At 39.8% G+C, this 21,574-nt stretch overlaps 1 protein-coding gene across 26 annotated transcripts in view; it reads right to left on the bottom strand.

The window, feature by feature from the left end:
* Positions 1-1,579: 1,579 nt before the first annotated feature.
* The window catches only part of CREM (cAMP responsive element modulator), a 65,847-nt gene continuing 45,852 nt past the window's right edge, over positions 1,580-21,574 (bottom strand). For 10 of the 26 annotated variants that reach the window (XM_089904010.1, XM_089904016.1, XM_089903969.1 and 7 more), the window contains 3 exons: positions 10,458-10,493; positions 6,348-6,504; positions 2,698-3,129 (listed from right to left, as the gene is read on the bottom strand). In XM_089904010.1, the coding sequence (XP_089760136.1) occupies positions 2,976-3,129; positions 6,348-6,504; positions 10,458-10,493 (347 nt within the window). In that variant the 3' untranslated portion in view covers positions 2,698-2,975. Of the gene's footprint in view, positions 2,398-2,566; positions 3,130-6,347; positions 6,505-10,457; positions 10,494-15,126; positions 21,539-21,574 lie in introns of those variants that run through there. The other 16 variants (XM_022580384.3, XM_022580393.3, XM_022580389.3 and 13 more) reach the window with 7 other exon arrangements.

The raw sequence follows: 21,574 nt of genomic DNA, 5'->3' as shown, positions 1-21,574 counted from the left end.
CCAAACCAACCCCTGGTGAGTCCTAACTTCACCTCCCCCGTCTCCTTGACTCCAGCTCCTTGGAGGGGCGTGCCTGCCCTGTACCCCATCTGGATGCACCATTCTGCCCCCACCCCCCAGCAGTACCACTCACTTCCAAGTCTGCCTCCTGCAGAAAGAGTTCATCTGACCTCGCCTACAGCTTCCTCCAGTTCTAACACAGAGCGTCTCCTGCCTCGACATCCCTGGGTTGCCCTCTCGGTGTCCACATTCTGAGCACACGTCGTTTACAGTGACCGACTGACTGATTAACTGAATGAAAGGATGAGTGAACTGTGTGAACGATGAATGCATGAGTACAAAGCACCATTTTCCTTCACCTGAAACCTGGGGTTTTCCTTTCCTCTTTTCTTTCTTGTCTTCTTTCCTCATCTTACTTCTCTGTAGAACAAAAGACAAAAATTGAGATATAAGATATTCAGAGCTCAGACTCTGCAGGATGAATAAGTATTTCTAGAGAAAGCCCCAAACGGCATGCCCGCCCGACCTCCTGGGAGTTGCAGATAAGGGAAGGGGATGACGGTGTGGGGATAGCACTTAGACTCCGCACGACGGCCTCCTGCTCTCTACCCCGCAACACACAGCTCCACACAATGACCAGCTCCACTACTGAAACTAGGGGAGGGGCAGCCTTAACAGGTCAGGAGTCACAGCAGAAAATGCAGCAAGTCTAGCCCACAGGAGGCCTTCAACAGATGTCCCACCGGAGAATGAGGTGACAGAGCATCTTGTGTTTAGGGCTTTGGGCTTATACCTTGAAGTTTTTTATTATAAAAGCAGGATGAAATGTGGATACCAGTAATCACCCCATGTAATGAATTTCATCTGAATGTGCAGACTAAAAAATATTTGACCTAAAAGTAGCTGTTTTGAAGTGGAAAATAAAATTTTGGGTTGTTTTAGTTTTTACTTTAAAACTCCTATGGTTGGGACTTCCCTGGTGGCGCAGTGGTTAAGAATCTGCCTGCCAATGCAGGGGACACGGGTTCGAGCCCTGGTCTGGGAAGATCCCACATGCAGCGGAGCAACTAAGCCTGTGAGCCACAACTACTGAAGCCCGCGTGCCTAGAGCCTGTGCTCCGCAACAAGAGAAGCCACCGCAGTGAGAAGCCCGTGCATCGCAATGAAGAGTAGCCCCCGCTCGCTGCAACTAGAGAAAGCCCGCGCGCAGCAACGAAGACCAACGCAGCCAAAAATAAATAAATAAATTTATAAAACACAAAAAACAAAACTCCTATGGTTGTTAGCCAAAACTCAAAATAGAGGGCCACCAGCAGGAGATTTCCAGACCATCTGCAGAAAGGCCTACTCCATCATACCAGCTGAACCTCTCATAGCTGCTCTTCTGTGTAAAAGCCCTGGGGCCGAGCTTCTGATGAGATGGCAGAAAGAACACTGCAGAGATCACGACCCACTGTGGAAATCGGCAGTGGACCCCCTTGAAGGTATGCAAATACAATTCTAACTTAAACCTTTAAATTAGGACAGATATTAAAATTTGCGTTAATGTTCATCATGTAATAGCAAACCGACACTAAAAACTTCTGCAAGATCTTTTATGTTACACAAGAGTAAAAACTGTAGTATATGTTCAGATAGTTAAATGAGCACCAAACACTACAAAGTGTAACCAACATGGTTCTATTAAAAACTCTCTTCAACTATGGCATTCAAGGACAGCAATATAATATTTTCTTTACAAAGCAACCAATATAAAAATCTGCAAATGCCATAAATTCATTTATAGGCTATTAGTTTCACATAGGCATGTCATTAGATTCTTTCAATTCTTTCTTTCTTTCAGTTCTTTCCTGAGGTATTTTTTGTGGTTTACTTTTATTGTACTGCTGGATGCATTATCTTTGATCATCCTTTCCTAAAATGATTTTTAAAGACCTGCAAAAAATTTTTATTGCATAGGACACTGTTCATGACACAGAGATCGGGAACTGCAAATATGTGGCACTGGAACAAGCCTTACAAATGTTGCATTTTAAGAATTTTTTTTTTTTTTACAGTTTGCCTCTTTTAAAAAATTGAAGTTACAGCTAAGAGTTAACTACGTACAGTGAAGCAGTTTGGGAATGTTAGAGATTAGAAAATACGATGAATGATAAAGGGGAAAAAAAGCCATAATTCTTGCTGGCTTTATATTGTATCGCCTTCAAAAGCAACTGTACATATTGCAATCAGTTCATAGTTAAATATTTCTACTAATCTGTTTTAGGAGAGTAAATGTCTTTCAAGGTTTCCAGTTCCTCTATGAGCTTCTTGTTCTGAACTTCCAGCACTGCAACTCGACTCTCCAGACATTTGACATATTCTTTCTTTCGACGTCGACATTCTTTAGCAGCTTCCCTATAAGAGAGTAGAAGCAAAAGGGCAAAAACAAAACATTTTTTTTCACATGCATGCTACTGACAGGGAGGCTGAAGTAAGCTTGGTAAATGTGATCGTGGTGTTCCAAATCCTGGGACAACATTCCCAATGCGATTCCAAACCCTAAGCCAAACTGGGTTCTGAAGGGTCACAAGCATCCCTTCCACAAGTCCACATGGCAATTAGTAAGACTGCTGCATCTCCTGCCTTGATTAGAGCTCTGGGCAAACAAGGCCCAAGTCAAAGACAGTCACTCTGCTTTACGGCAGTAAAGATCTTTGAGGGCCTTGAGTTCCTCAATGAGAGTCTTGTTCTGGTTTTCAAGCACAGCCACACGGTTTTCAAGACATTTGACATATTCTTTCTTCTTCCTGCGACACTCCCGGGCAGCTTCCCTGGAACCAACACAAGGCAAATGACAACAGGAACAACCTCTCAGCACAATCCAGAGCGGCTCGTGAGTCTCTGCCCCCCAGACTCAACTGCCGGTCAGTCCTTGGGGATGTCCACACGGAGCCGCACAACAGTCGTAACCGAGCACATGCCTCGTTGGGAGGTTACCCTAAGACAGCAGGAACGACGGCAGAGCACAACAATTCACCCGGCATCCGTTGTAAATGGTGTTTTCTTAGGGCACACGTCCCATGGTCACAGTGACCAGCAAGATTTTCAGTAACCAAAACGATAGGACCACATCCCCAAGTGGAATTTCTACAAAAACATTTACAGATCTTTTCAATTCTCTTAATGATTTTTGTCCACCAAAAGCCACATATTCCATCACAATGAGTTAACTTTATTTGATCAAAAATGATTAGAAAAATTAATCCTTAGAAACCAGTGTCAGCACTGGAGATTTTAATTCTTCAAGACTAAATCTCAGTAAAACAAGATCAATCATGACTGCAAGCCAACAGTTTGTCAGCTAGAAAACAACATGGATAAGAATAACAATAAACAAATCATGCACATTTTCATAAACCAAAATAGAAGGGACTCTGCTTCTGAAAACTAAGGAAGGAGAGAAGAGAGGGTACAGAATACAACCCTCAATAATTCAGATAACTTAAATCCAGAAATGTGAGAACACCACAACTGAAGTCATGGAAAGGACGCGAGAGATGCATCTGCTAACCAGGATTTAAAGCACTGCAGACACGCCCGGAGAAAGGCCAGACCAGCAGCCAAAGCAACACACACAAACAAACAGAGGAGCTGAGTTAGTCACTTTCACACATAACCCTGCCAAAATACAATGGACATGGCCAACATTTTCTTTCTTTCTCCTTCTTTTCAGGGTGGGAGGGGGTGGCTACTACATCATTGAACTCGTCTAGAGAATATACCCTCTGATAACAGCTTTATTTTGGAGTGTTCCTTTGAGAATAACTGCCTTTGGCGTACCCATCATATCAAAAAGCCTACATTGAAACAGGTAATTCAAATATGTATAAGCAAAAGTTGTGTTGAACGTCTAATCGCCAGTTACTGTAATGCCAGTTAGCACTGCTGCAATTCTGGACTAGGAGTGACACATGCAACACATGTGGCCAATTCTGTTTTATTTTTAGGATAGTTGATGCTCACTAACAACTGGTTATCTGTGTTTTCTCTGTGGGAAGCAAGGGTCAGCAGAAGAGAGCCCTTGAAATCCCAATGAACTGCAGGAAAAGATCGAGCCCTACTCCCCAGCCAAGAACAAAGCCATCACCCTGTGAACTTGAAAGGTTCTCAGACTTCTTAACTGGTTAACAGAAAAGTTAACAGTGTAAAAGTGAACACAACCTGATAAACACAGATGAATTTACTCTAAATGATGCACACAGCAACGCCAAGAATAAATCCAAGCACACTTATACATTTGCCAGTTTGGGAACACAATTCAACTCTTCCACAAAGAAACTAAAATACATTTCTGAACACCAAGGTTTTTGTGATTAAATCATTATATTAAATTCTAGGTCTGGAAGGAAGATAGCCATTTTACAAAACAAGTTACTACTAAATGAAATTTTAAATGTCGAATAGCTGTGTTGTGGGATGTCTAATGTTTCAAGTTTAATTTACCAAGCTGTGCTATTTCTTGTGAGTATGGATACTTTGTGTCTCATGCGCCTGCATGCATGTTACCAGAGTCAAAATATTCCAGGCACAAAGCTCTGGATGGCCACACCAGTAGGTGGTACATTCCTAAGTAGTCTCGGCTAAGGAAAACACCTGTTTCTTCTATTAATAGTTAGCTCCATTTTCAGGCCTTGCATTTGTCTGGATATACCCTTAGCATGGAGAGGAAGTACATGGCAAAGAGGAAAAGCTGACAAGGTTATTAAAGAAATAACAACTGTAGCTGGTGGCAGACATACAATTAAGTATCTATTATGAATGCCAGCCAAAGAATTTAGCTAGGAGAATGTATAAGAGGTCTTTGACATTAGTAAGTATATCCTACATACTCTCCATAAAGCTAAATCTGCAGCTGACACTGGGGTCTCTTTGAGGTGACCTGGTGTTAGTGCAGTGTGGGCTCTGGGGAAAGACGGCCTGACTGCAGTTCCAGGTTCTGTCCAGTTTGGGCTGTGTGATCTTAATCAGCTTGTTACCTGACCTCTCTGAACCTCAGTTCCTCATCTGTAAAGTAAGGGAGAATAACCAGACCTACTCTCATGTGAAAGCTATGTGTGAGTTAAAAAAAAAAAAATGGTAGAGGGCTTCCCTGGTGGCACAGTGGTTGAGAGTCCGCCTGCTGATGCAGGGGACGTGGGTTCGTGCCCCGGTCCGGGAAGATCCCACATGCCGCGGAGCGGCTGGGCCAGTAAGCCACGGCTGCTGAGCCTGTGCGTCCGGAGCCTGTGCTCCGCGACGGGAGAGGCCACAACAGTGAGAGGCCCGCGTATCACAAAAAAACCCACAAAAAAACGGTAGAAACAAGCACTGAAAACTTGCTCAGCAGACACTGAGCAACCGAAGAACCATTTATCACCTGCTTTTCTCTTGTCCTGCTCTGAAACTGAAATTTGGAAGCTAAAATAGACCCTTCTCAGAATCCCGTGCACCTAGGGACTCTCTTGTTTATTTCTAGCCAATGAAATGTGCAAGAACACGTGAGAAAATGAGAGAGGGAACCGGAAGCGTATGTACGATAGGAAGCATCTCTATGCGGTGGGGCTGTGGGTAATTTTAATTCTTCCTCTTGCTTTGTACTTGTCCCCAGCTAGAATTTTTCAGAATAGATTGTACTTGGGTATAATAGAGAAAAAACAAAGTTACAAAATAGATAAAAGAAAACTACATGTAAAAGACTTAGAAAATTCTGAACTCACACTCAGATTTATTTTGCTCACAAAGAAGCTAAAAATTATATGTATCATCTACTTCACAAAGTAAATACCAAGTACAAAATGAATCTTTATTTGTAATAAAGTCCTTCCATTATCATTTAAAAAATGAATTATCGGGCTTCCCTGGTGGCGCAGTGGTTGAGAGTCCTCATGCCGATGCAGGGGACACGGGTTCGTGCCCCGGTCCGGGAGGATCCCGCATGCCGTGGAGCAGCTGGGCCCGTGAGCCATGGCTGCTGAGCCTGCGCGTCTGGAGCCTGAGCGTCCGGAGCCTGTGCTCCGCAGCGGGAGACACCACAACAGTGAGGGGCCCGCGTACCGCAAAAAAAAAAAAAAAAAAAAATGAATGTACCTTTTAGACATTACCCTAAAACACATGAGGATGTACGGCCTGCTGATGAAACAGTTTCATTCCTGGAACTCTGACTAGAAGACTTACTTATCAGCACATGCAGAGCACAAGCCCACATAAAATGCCACACAACATGTAACTTGGGAGAAATGGCTGAGGAAAAGTTAACTTTTTAAAAGCCCCACAGTAATAAATGATATGTCCCCTAAGTAGTTGCAGTTTCTAGTGAAACATCTTACCTATTTTTCATTAGCCTCAGCTCTCGTTTGCGTGTTGCTTCCTCTGCTAGTTGCTGGGGACTGTGCAGGCTTCCCGGCGAGGCAGCCATCACTACTCCCTGTGGCAAAGCAGTAGTTGGAGCTCGGATCTGGTAAGTCGGCATGTCACCAGTGGTGGCTGCAATGAAACAAAATATCACATGTTATATAAACAACTTATGACTTGATATTTTACGTAAAATTGACCTGGAAATAACATACTTCTTTTTACATGTTTTAAAAGAGGTGAGCTTGCTAATGTTTAAGATCATTATTCTGAGCATTAAGGAAATTTTAGGTATCAAAGATCCCTTCAGCATTTGGAACAATGATACTCAGCATGCTCTATACATTTAATTGAAAGGTTTTTATCAAAGGCTAAAGTAGACAGGCTTTTCAACTGATAGTTCATTTAGCCTAAAATCAGTGGTGTGCTGATAAATATTTAACCACCAGCTCTCTAAGGGGGAAAAAAAAGCCCTGGTCGGTAGTGTTTCTCATTCCCATGATGTAAATGCTTTCACCATGGCCAATTTCAAGCTACCGATATGACTTCACTAAATGTAGAGTTGGAAAGACATACAACAATAAGTAGCACACCATACAGACAAAATAGATGTAAATAACCTCAAAAGCATAGATACAATTATTAGAAATGATGAGTTTTAAGTATTTATTAATGTTGTTTTTAATGTAATTTGTTAAATATATATGTATTTATGTCTTTAGTTTTTAATAATGTCTGTTTTTGCAACCAGTTCATAAAAATCCTGAAAACTTAATAATTGGCTCCAGCAAATGAGTGGGAGCTGGCCCTAGCACACCACTGCAAACATTTTAATTAAGAAGAACATCTCCATCCTCTGAATACCCCAGCTAAGAGATTTTCCTAAACCCTGCAGCATGCCTGAAACAGTTCCTGAATGTCTTTAAGTGCAAGTCTTATTAACAGGTGATGACTGTTACTGTTACTGGTACTGGAAGGAAAATACTAGCTTACTGTATTTTCAGCTTAAAAACAAGGACAAAATAAGAAACAGGAAAGCTCTACTTAAAACTGGTTTCTCTAGGGAAGGATAATTTTTGTCTTTCTTAGATTTCTTGGGATAATAATACATTTCTAAGTATTCATTTTTTAAAACACATTTTCTAATTATAGTATAATCACAGTTAAATGACAGATTTAAATATTTATTTAGTATTCAGATTGAATACTAAAAGTAAGTCCTCAAAGTGTAATAATTTAATTTCAAAATTTGTCTATCTACTGCAATAAACACAGGTTCCTAGGAAGGACAGATGGATTTAAGTATTAAACATGTTTCTACCACCAATGTGTCAACTTTGAGAACGTATGGTCCAGAATTAATTTGATGTTTTGATGAGATATTACAAAATACATGCTCTCTCAAAGCTAAATGCAAGAAAAAGGTTAAAAAATCCTATAAAATCCTATAAAGTTGGTCTGATCTAAATCCCAATCAAAATACGAAATGCATCACTGCTGTATGTCATCAAAATGTATTATACCTATTGAGTAAGAAACAAAATTTTACCCAAAGGGAGACAGAGACTTTTTTCACTTAAGTAGAATATTATCACTGAAAATAGCCAAGCAGTTTAAAATGTTAATCGAAAACTGATCTATGTGCTTCTTTTGGGTAAATGCCAGGTTTCTTCCCTCTAGGGCTCAAGAGTTAGGTGAGAGAATAAAAATATGGCTTTGGGGGCTTCCCTGGTGGCACAGTGGTTGAGAATCCTCCTGCTGATGCAGGGGACACGGGTTCGTGCCCCGGTCCGGGAAGATCCCACATGCCGCGGAGCAGCTGGGCCCGTGAGCCATGGCCGCTGAGCCTGTGCGTCCGGAGCCTGTGCTCCGCAACGGGAGAGGCCACAACAGTGAAAGGCCCGCGTACTGCAAAAAAAAAAAAAAAAAAAAAAGGGGGCTTTGGGTGAAGATCACTCAATTCTTCATAAGGTTTACAAAAATATCATTTATAAGGTTCTTCCTTCTATATATAATTTAATAAACAATGGTGAATAAACAGTAACTGTGATAGATATAATGATCACCAGCAGAATCTCTATTAATAAACTTGGGAAAAATCCTAAATTTGTTTTCATGACTATTTAAAATACTGTACACACATATGTCTCATTAGGTGTCATAGACATTTTTGAAATATTGAAGAAGACAACTTTAAAAATCAGTTGTAAACTTACTAAAGATTTTTTTTTTAATATTTTAATCACATTGCCAGAGGAGCTAGAGCGGTGCACAGAACAACATGGTTCTCTACTTTTCTCTTTATCCACATCAAGGGAAGGTTGCTATGGGATAATAAAGGTTAAACAATGGAACCCGCTGGAGGCGACAGAGGCTTTCTAAAATTGGAACAATGGCCAGCGACGAAGAAGAAGTCCATGTGTCGTTATGCTGACATTTGCAGGCAGCAGGGATGCAGACCTCGGTCTAGGGTTGCTCTTGCCAAACACTGCTGACAAAGAGTGCAATACAATGAATAGAAAGGTACAGAGGGGTTTGCTGTGCTTGTTCGAGTTTTGTGTGTACTTTTTGTACTGTAAGTTAAAACAGAATGCTTGAGTAACCATTTTTTCGAAAAAGGAAAAAGTCGGGGTGGGCAGGAATACTTTGCAGGTGAAAAGTAAAGTTCATTCACTGGTCTTAAAACCAGAAATGGTTCTAAATTTGTGCCTATTTCCAAAAGCTGAAACTACCCTCCAAGGACCAAACTTGGCACCATGAAGAACAATGGCACTTTCAAAAGAAGTATTCTTAAAACGTTTTGAGCAATAGCTCAGGAAAACATATCGCTTGAAAATGATAACTTGGAAGGGAATGAAATACTTGGATGTATTAGTTCTGGATGTTAGCTAACAAACTGGGTTTTATTACAATTTTTCAGACATTGTGTATATTCATTTTATCTCCTTCAACAAAAATCAGTTTGCAGCTCATTAGTTCAAGCCAGAAACAGGAATTAGTATAAATTAGTAGGAATTTGTATAAATTTCTGTAATATCCCAACGAATCTATATGACAGTACTATTCTAATGGTCACTGAATAAGAATCAGTGGATGAATTCCATATATTCAAATATGATCACATTAGCAAGCATGTTAATAAGATATGGGCAAAGAGAATCTCTTGTTTTGAGGAAATCCAAATGTCAAAAAGTTTTGTTTTTGAAACAAGTTATCAAAAAGTTTTTATCTTAGCTTTAGTTTCCAGCGTTATGGATGCAGTGGTGATTTAAAGCAGGTTAGCTATTGAGGATCACAGTTCAGAGAACCATACTACACTCTTCGATGACACATTCTGATCTCTGTACTCTTATAAAGGCCAATTCCTGTTCCATCTTAACTACTGAAAGTGTCCAAATTATTTTTTATGCTAGAATTTCACTGTATAAATTATTTCTGAAAATAAATGGGCCATCAGTGGGGGCTTCAAGCTCATGACTGAAGAAGAATAAGAAAAAGATATTTATACATTAATTTTATTCTAAGGCAGCAAACTTTAAAGGCAAGTCAGGGATATCTTTTTTACCCTAGACTCTAGCACAGTCCTCGGCATACAATGGGTGCTTTGTGAGTTTACATGTGCACCACAAAGTAAATTTTGAACTTCTCAAGGTTTTGCAAAAGCCCACTGCCATTCAGAATGTTTAAAATAAGCAATCTTATTATTATAAGACTATAATTAGCTATTGTTATTATAGCTAAGTCTTTAACACTAAGCCATGGAAAGCCTGATAAGATGCCATGTATTTATTCAAACTGACCTTTCTTGATAAAAGGCATTATTTCTTAAGTCCTCCCTTAAATATTACTTATCTATCCTGGCATTTTAGAAACAGAGGAGTTGTAATTACAGTGTGATTCCAACCATAACTCCTGACATGAAAAAAAAGTTTAGGTTTAGTGTCAATATTTCATGGGAAAGAAAATTCCTAGGACTCTCAACTCTGGTCAGTAACTTCATACCTCTCTTTGCAAGCTTTAAACACGGTACAGCAGAAAAAGCATGGGATTTGGAGTCTGGGTTCTAGTCCAGCTGTGCCACTTACCAGCCATGTGACTTGGGGCAAGTTCAGTTTCCTCATCTGTAAAATGGGGATACATGATCTCATTTAATACTCACAATAAACCCTATAATGTATGTCAAAGTGTCTAGCACAGTGCCTGGCACATGGTAGGCTTTCATCAAATGTTAGTTCCCTTCCTCTTCCCTTCCTTAAGTTCTGAAAGACAATGTTCCAAATTATGCTTATACTGTATAATTAAAAGACATATAACAACCATATTTTCCCCTGGAGTTTCCCTTCTAACAAACCTAGGTAATAGAATGACTGAAACGTATGGCTCTTATTCCTTATTTTGTCTAAAAAATATGCCCCTTAAAAAACTTTTAAAATTTCTACTATATTTTATTATATCCCTTTAGAGAATAAATCATTAAAAGATAATATAAAATGTCCTTTTTAATGTGCATAATCATTTAAAAGAGAACCTCGAAGATGGAGGATCACAAAGAAACACGATACAATCTCATCAGACTGGTAATAAGAAAACTGAAAACCTCACAAGTAAAAGGTGTTTGTTTCTTTCTAACCAAGAAAGAAACAAGAAACTCAGCCAAATGCCTATCTTGATAGCTTCCAAAGTGAAACAGTTTATCAACACCCCAAATGATGGTGATATTACTTGCTTATTGGTTTATTGAGATCTCTGAGCACATCAGCTGAATAGAAACATTTTTCTATGTGCAGCTCCTCCCTTCATATGTCATTTTGCTCTGCGTCACTAATCCCAAACACACTGAAGTAACACGCAATGGAGGTGACTTAGGAGCCATACTTGTTAGCAGGGGCTTCTTTCCCTGGCTCCAGCGAACCAAGGACATCTTCACTTTTCCTTTTGATCCTCTCCTCCCCACCACCACACCAGTACTCAAAATGGCCAAATCAGGCTTGTCCTCGCCTGGTGTCTCACACTGTCAAAAACTTTCCCTCCTCCATTGCTCCACTTTTTCCCGGAAAATGAAATCCTATATAAATGTAACTAAGTACTGATCATTTTCAAATTTGCTACAATTACTATAACAGACAGACCATGTGGAATTAAGCCAGTACTATTTTTTATTTTAAGTTACACATATAAGGGACCTTCCTGAGTTGTTTATTAAGTGAAACTCTTAAAGTGACAAAAAAAAGTCTATGTAAAAAGATGAAATTATGAATATTGAAATTTAAAGTTCTCTATAATAGCAAATATATGCTCTATTGTCCTATGAGAGTAATAATAAATATTCTAGAAAAAATCCATTTTGACTACTTAACATGATGCTAACTTCATTTTGCATGTTTTATAAGCAGTGTATAGTATGCTATTATAACTCATCTAACCATAGCATTAATTTACCAATGTCAGGTGGATTTTGAGCAGCAGTGTAATATGGTGTGAACAGAATCAGACAAGGAGTCTGAAAACCCAAACGGGTTCACCACTTGCTAGCTTTGTGAGCTAGGAGAGCCTTTACCCACTCCGATCCGATCCCTGTTCAGTTACGTGCAAGTGAGTGTAACAATATCTGCGCTAAGTGCCTCAGTGAGAATGCATGCAAAGTGCTTCTCCTCTCCGGTATTTAAACATGGTTTCTTCATTGAGGCTTGCCCTGATCCTTTAACCCATATTACTGCTTCCTGTGGGTCTCTCGTGATCTGACAGCTTCTTTGATAGCACTCACCCCATAAGTGATTTTTTTAATTTTAAAGTTTATGTAAATGCAAAGCATCATCATAATTATTTTATTAGGCAACGTATTCATATAGGCATATAAAACTGGACAAAGTGAAACAATTATCCTAAACTATACTTCATTAAAAATTTTTCAGAAACAGTGAGGAAATAACACAGTGGCAATTTCAGTATACCTTCCACACAGGTTCGGAGTTTTATGGAAACTTAAGGTAGATGAGTGACTTCTTGTTTTCATTTCCAACATGATTATAACTTGCTTCGCTACCAACTTCAAGAAGCTGTTATAACTTGATCCAAAACATTCCTTTACGTGAGAATTTCCAAATAAAAACCTTTTCCAGCAGCCTCTTTTCACAAAGGTAAAATGCATCCTTATTCACTAAGATACTGTTTTCCAAATTTGAATAAGTTGTAATATTTGTTTTTTAACAATTCAGAAATCCAGGCTGAATACAATTCATCAGAGTTTTTTAGACTTGGAGACTAAAGGGTATGGAATTAGGCTCCTAAACATAATCAGCTTATGAACAAAGCCAAGAACTATTTCTAATAAAACTTTAAACTATACCCAACAGAATCAATAATATAATTCTATAAACCAAAGATATTCACTTTCACATTCGATTCTATGATCCTATAAGCAAAAGCTCCTAAAACCTTTACCAGGCCAGTCATTATTTTGGAGCCTGATTTTGGTCCAGATCAGCTTTTCAAACTATAAGTTGTAGACCATGAGTAATTCAGTAATTAATTTCATGGGTCAAGAATAGCATTAAAAAAAGAATGGAATAGACAAGTATGAGTACATCACATAGAGTAAGGATAAGCACTATTTTTGAAACTTGTTTTATATAAATGTACTTGTTTTATATAAATACACACACACACACACACACAGGTCTATGGCATCATGCTGTAAAATGTGGGTCATAGTCAAAAAGTTTGCAAGTCAAATATCTAGCTCAATCCACTTGGTTGCAATCCACACGGGGAGGGGGTGGAACTGGGACTCCAAAGGTGGGCCCCAAAGCTGCTCTACTACACCTTGAAAAGGCCCCTTAAATCCTGTGCTCTTTGGGCTCCTCGAAAAAGCAAATAAAATATGCTTTTCATTTTCAAATAGCATTTTAAATAGAATTGATTCTGTGAGAACTGACAAGATTTCCAAAAATAATGATTTCCAAAGGCACAATGAGGTCTTGCGAAAAAAGTGACATTTAAAAAATTTCAGCATTCTGAAAAATTTAAAGTAGAACGGGTAAATCATGTATAAGCATTATGGGTAAAACTGTGAAAAAAAAATATTTTCAAGGAGTGGTATGTTCACTCTGTAAACACAAACGCATAAAAATGTTCATTTATTTTCAAGCAATGGTTAAACATTTATGTAAATTTTTACTTTAAAATTTAATGTTTAAATATATTTTGGGTATTCTCAGATCATTTTTTTTTGTTATAATTCTCTCTCATGTTTGGACATGAAAATTGGAATTAAAGGCTTAGTAAAGAAAGATATAAGGGTGGGAGGGAGGGAGACACAAGAGGGAAGAGATATGGGGACATACGTATATGTATAACTGATTCACTTTGCTATAAAGCAGAAACTAACACACCATTTTACAGCAATTATACTCCAATAAAGATGTTTAAAAAAATAAAAAAGAAAGATATAAACCAACTAATAATTTTTAGAAAATACATGTATGCACAAAAATGCCTTTTGGTTCTAAGAATCATATGACATGCAGTATCTGAGATTATTTTAAGTCCATCTATATCTTACAATAAATCTGTTATCTGAGGGCTTCTGCATTCTATAGCCCCTCTAAAACCTCACGAAAACTTCTTTGAGAAAAACAATTTAACACAGGCTTTACTTGCTCAAGACAATGGAATGTTCCCATCCGGAAGAGAGCCGAGACCCACTAAGTGAAGAGCTACGGTGTGGTGAAGCTGTTTACAGTCACCCACTCTTCAGGAATTCAACTGCAAGCTTAGCACCAGGCTGGCACTCAACTGCCGGTAACTAAGTCACCAGCATTACCTGTAACTGCGGGCACCACCCCCGGGAAGAACTGCAGGTGGGGCGGGTGGGTGCGGGTCGGCACTGAAAGATGCGCACTCCCCGGACCCGGCGCTAGCGGGCACTCCGGCCCCGCCAGGCGCCTGCGCAGGCCGCTCGGTCCCGCCAGGCACACACTTACCTCGAGCGGAACGTTAAGGCGAGGCTCACGCGACCTGCTAGGGGTCTACGGGCGCCGGCGGAGAGGGTGGCAGCCCCCACCTGCGTGCGGCCGGGCGGAAAGAACTGAGTCAATCACAGCGTGACTCGGGCTGACGTCAGCGTGCTGCCTGCCTGCAGTTTAACTTTCCACTGCCCGCCGCACCGATTCCAGGAAATGTAATGACGTCGGCCCTTTGAACCCGGTTAGCTGAGAAGCAGACCATTTTAAACAGGACGGAAGGAACGGCTGGCTCACAAACACCCCTGACGCGCTGTGTTTCCTATTCTGTCTTGCAGCTACATTTGAACACAGCAAGAAAATCGGAAGCTTACTTTTTTTTTTTTTTTTTACAACTTGAACAGAATGTGTGTTTGACTTGCAGCTGCACTGGATCTGCAACAGGTTGCAGATGAATCAACAGCTTATTTTAGTAGAGCAAATGGAGACGGGGGGGGGGGGAGAGGGGGAGGGAGAGAGAGAGAGAGAGAGAGAGAGAGAGAGAGAGAGAGAGAGAGAGGGAGAGAGAGGGAGAGAGAGAAAGGGGAAGCAGTACAGTACTGAGCAAAGAAGCGGTTACACTCAGATGCCTTCACAGAGTGCCGAGTATATTCGGTTACAGATTAGAAGGAACGTCTTACTCCTCAGCTACTAGAAAGTTAGTACTTTTTGAAACACTCAGAGGTTCCTAAATAATTTTTCTAAACTTCAAAAACAATCTTGCAGAATTTCAATCCCTCTTTAAAATTCTTACCTGTTTCGTCTCCAGTTACAGCCATGATGGGCTTCTGCATACAGAACTGTCTTGCTTCCCCTATCACAGGACCACATAAAGTGTTCCAAACCAGCAAGCATGTGCAGGGTAAGTAGGAGTACTGACATCACAGTGACCTCACTAGCTATCACTGCCATCAATTTGCTTTGTCACAGACGAGCTCACTGAAACCAAACCCTATAAAAACCCTTCCTGTAATAAATCATCTCAATGTTCTTGTTTCTTATTTTTACATAAAAATCGAGTTGGGCTCTGGCAAAAAATACATCTCATTAGCATTAAAAGTTACATGGCTGTTTCTTATGGGGCTACTTTTAAATTATTGTTCTGTCCAAGGTTTCTAAGTAACCAAAGTAGGCATAAAGCTTATATATTTTTCATAACTCATAGGAGAAAAAACACAGATTTAAAAACAACTTGACAGCCCAGAAAAATGCTGTGAAACACACAGAAGTGTATTTCAGACACTTCGAAATTCACCAAGAAATACCCAGCCACCTTAGTTTACTTGACACATTTTTATTTTCTACAATGACATAAAATCCAGCTGTTTATAAGATGAGATAGAATTTGCTAATTTCACTTGAAGGGCATACATACTGAAATTTTTAAAATTCACTGTGCCCAAAGCAGTAAGTATTATATAGCATATTCCTCCCTAAACATTACGGAACCACATGAATTTGCTGATATTTAACATTTGGGGGCCACAAAAACAATAATTTCATGTGGCTCAATCTAATGCACTATTTTGCTCAATTAAAATCCTCTGAAAGAATTTTGTGATTTAAAAAAATTCACAAATAAATCACAGTTACTATTCATAAAATTTTAAAAATATATCCAGTTTCATTTGGATCACTTAATGAAGGTTCAGCACATGAAGAGCTGGATCACTATTGGAAATTTAACAATTACGAAGTTAGGCCAAAGAGTGGCACATGTTCAACAGTAAAACAGACCACAGCCCAGGGGAAAAAATGATCTGCATCTCTACTGCACAAAAAGAAGTGACATGTCACTGATCTTGTATCTTGATCAATGGGTTTACAAAGCCCATTCCCTGTATGATTAGGATCCAAACCATTCTTATGTCAGTGAAAGGGCATTCCACCACATTCTTGCCTTATTCAATGAAGTACCTCTAGTAAGGCAGGGACTTCACATTCAGAGGCTTAGGAGGCGAAACATGAGGGAGGATCCATGTTTACAGTAATTCTCCAGGGCACATAAACTGAAGACATCCTGGCTAAGTAAAAAAGTCTGGGGACCAATGGAGAGTCCATGAAGGATTCTTTTCCATCCCAGCCACACCTAAGGGCTTGGTTCCAAGACCACTAGTCAACTTTATTTAAAATTTGAGAAAGTTCAAATTGATTTTAATCTCAACATTTCTTTACGGACTTCCCTGGTGACACAGTGGTTAAGAATCCACCTGCCAATGCAGGGGACACGGGTTCAAGCCCTTGTCCAGGAAGATCCCACATGCCGCGGAGCAGCTAAGCCCGTGCACCACAACTACTGAGCCTGCGCTCTAGAGCCCACGGGCCACAACTACTGAAGCCCGCATGCTCTAGGGCCTGCATACTACAACTGCTGAGCCCACATGCTGCAACTACTGAAGCTCGTGCGCCTAGAGCCCATGCTCCACAACAAGAGAAGCCACCGCAATGAGAAGCCCGCGCACTGCAACAAAGAGTAGCCCCCGCTCGCCGCAACTAAAGAAAGCCTGCGCACAGCAAAGAAGACCCAATGCAGCAAAAATCAAATAAATAAAAAAAACAAAAAAAACACATTTCTTTAAATTGGCTCTTAAGTGCTCAATAACTAATAGTGGTAAAAAAGGGTAAAGGAAGGAAAGGAAGAAGGGGGGTTGGTTGCTTGGCTGACTACTGCTATTGGTACGGTTTTAATAAATCCCCTGGACCAGATAAACTCAGTTAATCAGCACACAGGAATAGTAACATTTTCACAGAGGGAGTGTATTTCACTGTCATTCACTAAATGGTTATTGAACATTTATCATACGCCAGGGACTGTGCTAGGGACTAAAGATACCTGTCCAAACAGAAGTCACCATGTGGGCAGGACACAGAGAGTCACAATATGGTGGGATACATGCCCTAAGAAGGTGCAGGGGTCACACCAGACAGATTTGGAAGGTAGAGGAAGGTTTCCTAAGGAAGTGCTATCCCACATGAAACCTGGATAATGCACATGATCGTGGAGGTGTTCCTGTCAGGGCACAAGGCTCTGCATGAGGCCCCTAGAGCGGAGAGGGGCCATGGCATATCACAGGAAATGAAAGAAATTCTGCACAAAAGAGGGAGAAGTTGAGGGAGAAGCCTAGTAACCTAGTCACGGATTAAACAGAGGTATGGTCTTTGTTAGGGATTCTGACTTTGTCTAACAAGTAACAGGCATTCACTGAAGGATTTTGAGCAGGAAGCTGACGTGATTACATGCATATGAACTTTAGAAGCCCCACCCCTAAGTGTAGAAGTGAGCGCACAGTGGGGAAAGGGAAATGCTGGAGGCAGAGACTTTGTTTTTAAGAAATACTAGTAGCTCCCAGAATCATTGGGAGGCATCAACAAAGGGAGCCTAGCTAAACTTTCAGGAGCAACTCCCAAAAAACCAGGCCAAAAAGGGAGCTGCTGTCTCTGGCATGATTAGGAAAATCAGGATGCTGTTCTACAGCTACCAGCTTCCAGGCAGCCACCTGGCAGGGACTAGGGATCACGGTAACACAGGTCAGAGGGCATGGCAGCCAGAACGAGGACTATGATGGTAGGGGTGGAGAGGACTGAAGAGACGTGTGCTACAGGAAGAAGAATGGATGGAGAAGGGGTGGGAGAGTGATGGGTGACACCCAGGTTTCTGCATGAAGCAACAGGATGGAGAGTTACTGAAATAGGGTAACAAAAGGAGAACTGGGGTGGGAAAAACGGATGTGGGGTTTTGGACTTCAGGCGTCGGAGATGTGTGCCATGGGCAGGGATGAGGTCATCCAGGGAGGGCAATCAAGCCAGGTGGAAGAGGGCGCGGGATGCAGCCCGAGTACCACCACCAGCACCTACAAGCTGGGCAGAGGCGACTGGAAGAAGGGGTACAAGCATCCAGGAAGTGAAGGAAGCAGAGGTCGGTAGTGCTAAATGCTGTGGAGGGATCAATCAAGATGAGGGCAGAGACTCACAGAGAAACTGCTGTGACCTTTCAAGGAGATGACAGGGTGGAAGGTGGACAGAGTAAGACAAGAACACTCATGGACCCCGCTATGTTTAACAAAAAACTAGAACCCCTGGCCACCATTATTTTTAAGATGGAGAAGGTGAAGAGAAAAGAAAAGGAAAAGAAAAGGCAAGGAGAAAGAACAAGAGGAATAAAGATTGGAAAGGAAAAAAGAAACATCTTACTTGTATTTGATACAAACATTCATGTAGTATCACAGGGAGATTCACCAAGATTCAGTATATTATTAGAAGTAATTAGAGTTTAGAAAGGTTCATAGATAAAAGGTAAACTTAAAAAGATCAATATTTCTCTATACCAGGAACAACCAGAAAATGTAACAGAAAGCTACCACTCATAATAGCAAAACAAACAAACAAAAAACCCAAAAAAGCAAAACCCTAATGGGTTAAACATTTAAAAACTAACTGAACAAAAAGTATGAGAGACCCCCATGGAGAAAATTTTAAACTGTTAAAAGAAGTTAAGATCTGGATAAGTGAAGACATTCTGTGCTCTGTTGGTGGGAATGTAAATCGGTGCAGCCACTATGGAAAACACTATGGAGGGTCCTCAAAATTAAAAATAGAACTACCATATGATCCGGCAATCTCACTTCTGGGTATTTATCTGAAGAAAATAAAAACACTAATTCAAAAAGATATCTACACCTCCACGTTCACTGCAGCAATATTTACAATAGCCAAAACGTGGAAACAATCTGTGTGTCTATCGACAGATGAATGGATAAAGATGTGGTGTATATATTATACAATGCAATTTTAATCGGCTATAAAAAAGAAGGAAATTCTGCCGTTTGTGACAACATAGATGGACCCTGAGAGCAGCATTATGTTAAATGAAATCTGTCAGAGAAAGACAAATACTGTATGATATCACTTATATGTGGAATATAAACAAACAAACGAACAAAAAAATCCCAAACTCATAGACACAGAGAACAGATTGGTGGTTGCCAAAGGTTGGGAATGAGGGGTGAGCAAAAAGGGTGAAAGGGGTGTCAAAAGGTACAAACTTCCAGATATAAAATAAATAAGTCCCAGGGATGTAATAATGTATAGCAGGGCGACCACAGTAAACAATACTGTGTTGCATATTTGAAAGGTGCTAAGAGTAAATTTTTTTTTTTTTTTTTTTGCGGTACACAGGCCTCTCACTGTTGTGGCCTCTCCTGTTGCGGAGCACAGGCTCCGGACACACAGGCTCAGCGGCCATGGCTCACGGGCCCAGCCGCTCCGTAGCATGTGGGATCTTCCCGGACCCGGGTGCGAACCCGCGTCCCCTGCATTGGCAGGCGGACTCCCAACCACTGCGCCACCAGGGAAGCCCCAAGAGTAAATCTTAAAAGTCCTCATCATAAGAAAAAAAAATTTGTAACTATATATGGTTAAGGATGTTAACTAGACTTATTGTGGTGATCACTTATTGTGACTATACAAATGTCAAGTCATTATGTTGTACACCTGAAACTAATAAAACGTTATGTGTCAATTACACCACAATGGAAAAAGACTTCAGTTCTTTTTGTATAAATGTATAAATTCAATGTAATTTCATCATTGGTTTTATTATTATATTACGTTATTATTATTTGGGAACTCAAACTTGTTCCAAATGCATATGAGAGAACAATAGTTCACAAAAGCTAAAACGGCGCTAAAAAAAAGCTAAAAAGACAAAAAAGGGGCACTCGTTTTGTGACAACAAAACTAGTGTGGTGCTGGCACGCAGAACAGAGAATGCTGAGACAGATCGGGGCTGCACGAGGCCTACTTACTGCACAGTTAAGAATGCCCATAAATCAGCGGGGAAAGGACAAACCGTTAGCAGGGAAAACTGGCGCCATACGCGGGGAAACAATAAAAATGGGTTCCCACTCGACACTATACACAGAGGTAGACCGCAGGTAGATTAAGGACATAATGTGAAAGGTAAAACCGTAAAGCTAACAGAATCAATGCAGAAAAATATCTTTGTTACTTAGGGAAGAAAAAGAGTTCTTAAAACCCCCAAAGTATAAAACTTATGTATGTATTATCGATGCAAAACACAAAACACTTTAAAAAACTCTCCTTCTTAAAGTATCAGTTTTTAGATTTTCCATATAAAAAAAATAAAATTGGAAGAAATGAGCATTCTTTATGATTTTTCACAAAAAATGTATTTCATATTTAGACATACAGGGTTCATGAGTACTGGGGAAAAAGAATGGGTACTTTAAATTTATATTTAAAAGAAAACATTAAAGCACTGGGTAAGTACTATGGATTTTTTTTTTACTCCATAAATGTCACCACTTTGGCTCTTCATACACTTTTATTATAGTCCATATAATACCTAAGAGTAAAGCTCCCCAAATACCTAAGAGTAAAGCTAATTATCAAGAGAGTCATCAATTATAATCTGCTTTTTTCTATACTTGCAAGACTTTCAAACTAAAAGAACTGATATTACTTCCTTTGAAATTAGTGCAAATAGACCAAGGGGAATAGAATTAAACTAAAACACAGGATTTTTTAAAGTTGTATTGAACACATTATAGTTATTTGAGCACAACTGAATGAAATTAAAATAATGTATAATTCAATTTTAACTGAAATCTCAGGTTACCCTAAAAACTTAGGGCTACATCACAACTGCTTTATTTCACTACTCAGCTTTCATTAAGAGGTAGAACAGGTACCTCAGAATTCAAATATACTAAGAATGGTCTAAAGAAAGAACAAAGTCAGCATTTGTTTTGAAATGAGATGTCTAGAAAGCAGACTTGAGTATAACAACTGGGGAAAAATCCAAATTCAGTGCCTCAAGGACTGGATACTTAAATCTTCCTACACTAGGTACTAAAAACATACTCAGTACATTTCTAACCCCCAAATGAAGAATATTTACTTAATTAAAAACTTCATTCATGTTTTCAACTCCTTTTTTCCATTATGCTACTCTGAATTTAACTTTTCTTTAGAGCCAATAAAATCTGCTAAAAATTGAAAACTGTATAATTTATTTAACTTATTGTTTAATATACTAAAATATTTCTTCTCCAAGACTTTTTAAGTCCTCCCTCCCTCCCCCAAAAATCTACCTCCTGTATATTTCAGAAAACTATGAAATCACCACTAAATGGAGTGCTATAGTAACCCATGGGTATTCTAAATGTATTAGATGAATGACA

This window comes from Delphinapterus leucas, chromosome 2 (assembly GCF_059928025.1).
Source record: "Delphinapterus leucas isolate spDelLeu-1000000601 "Yukka" chromosome 2, BTC_Dleu_Yukka2, whole genome shotgun sequence".
NCBI lineage: Eukaryota > Metazoa > Chordata > Mammalia > Artiodactyla > Monodontidae > Delphinapterus > Delphinapterus leucas.
Note: the sequence above shows the minus strand (reverse complement) of the source record. Positions and strands in the feature narration are given on the sequence as shown.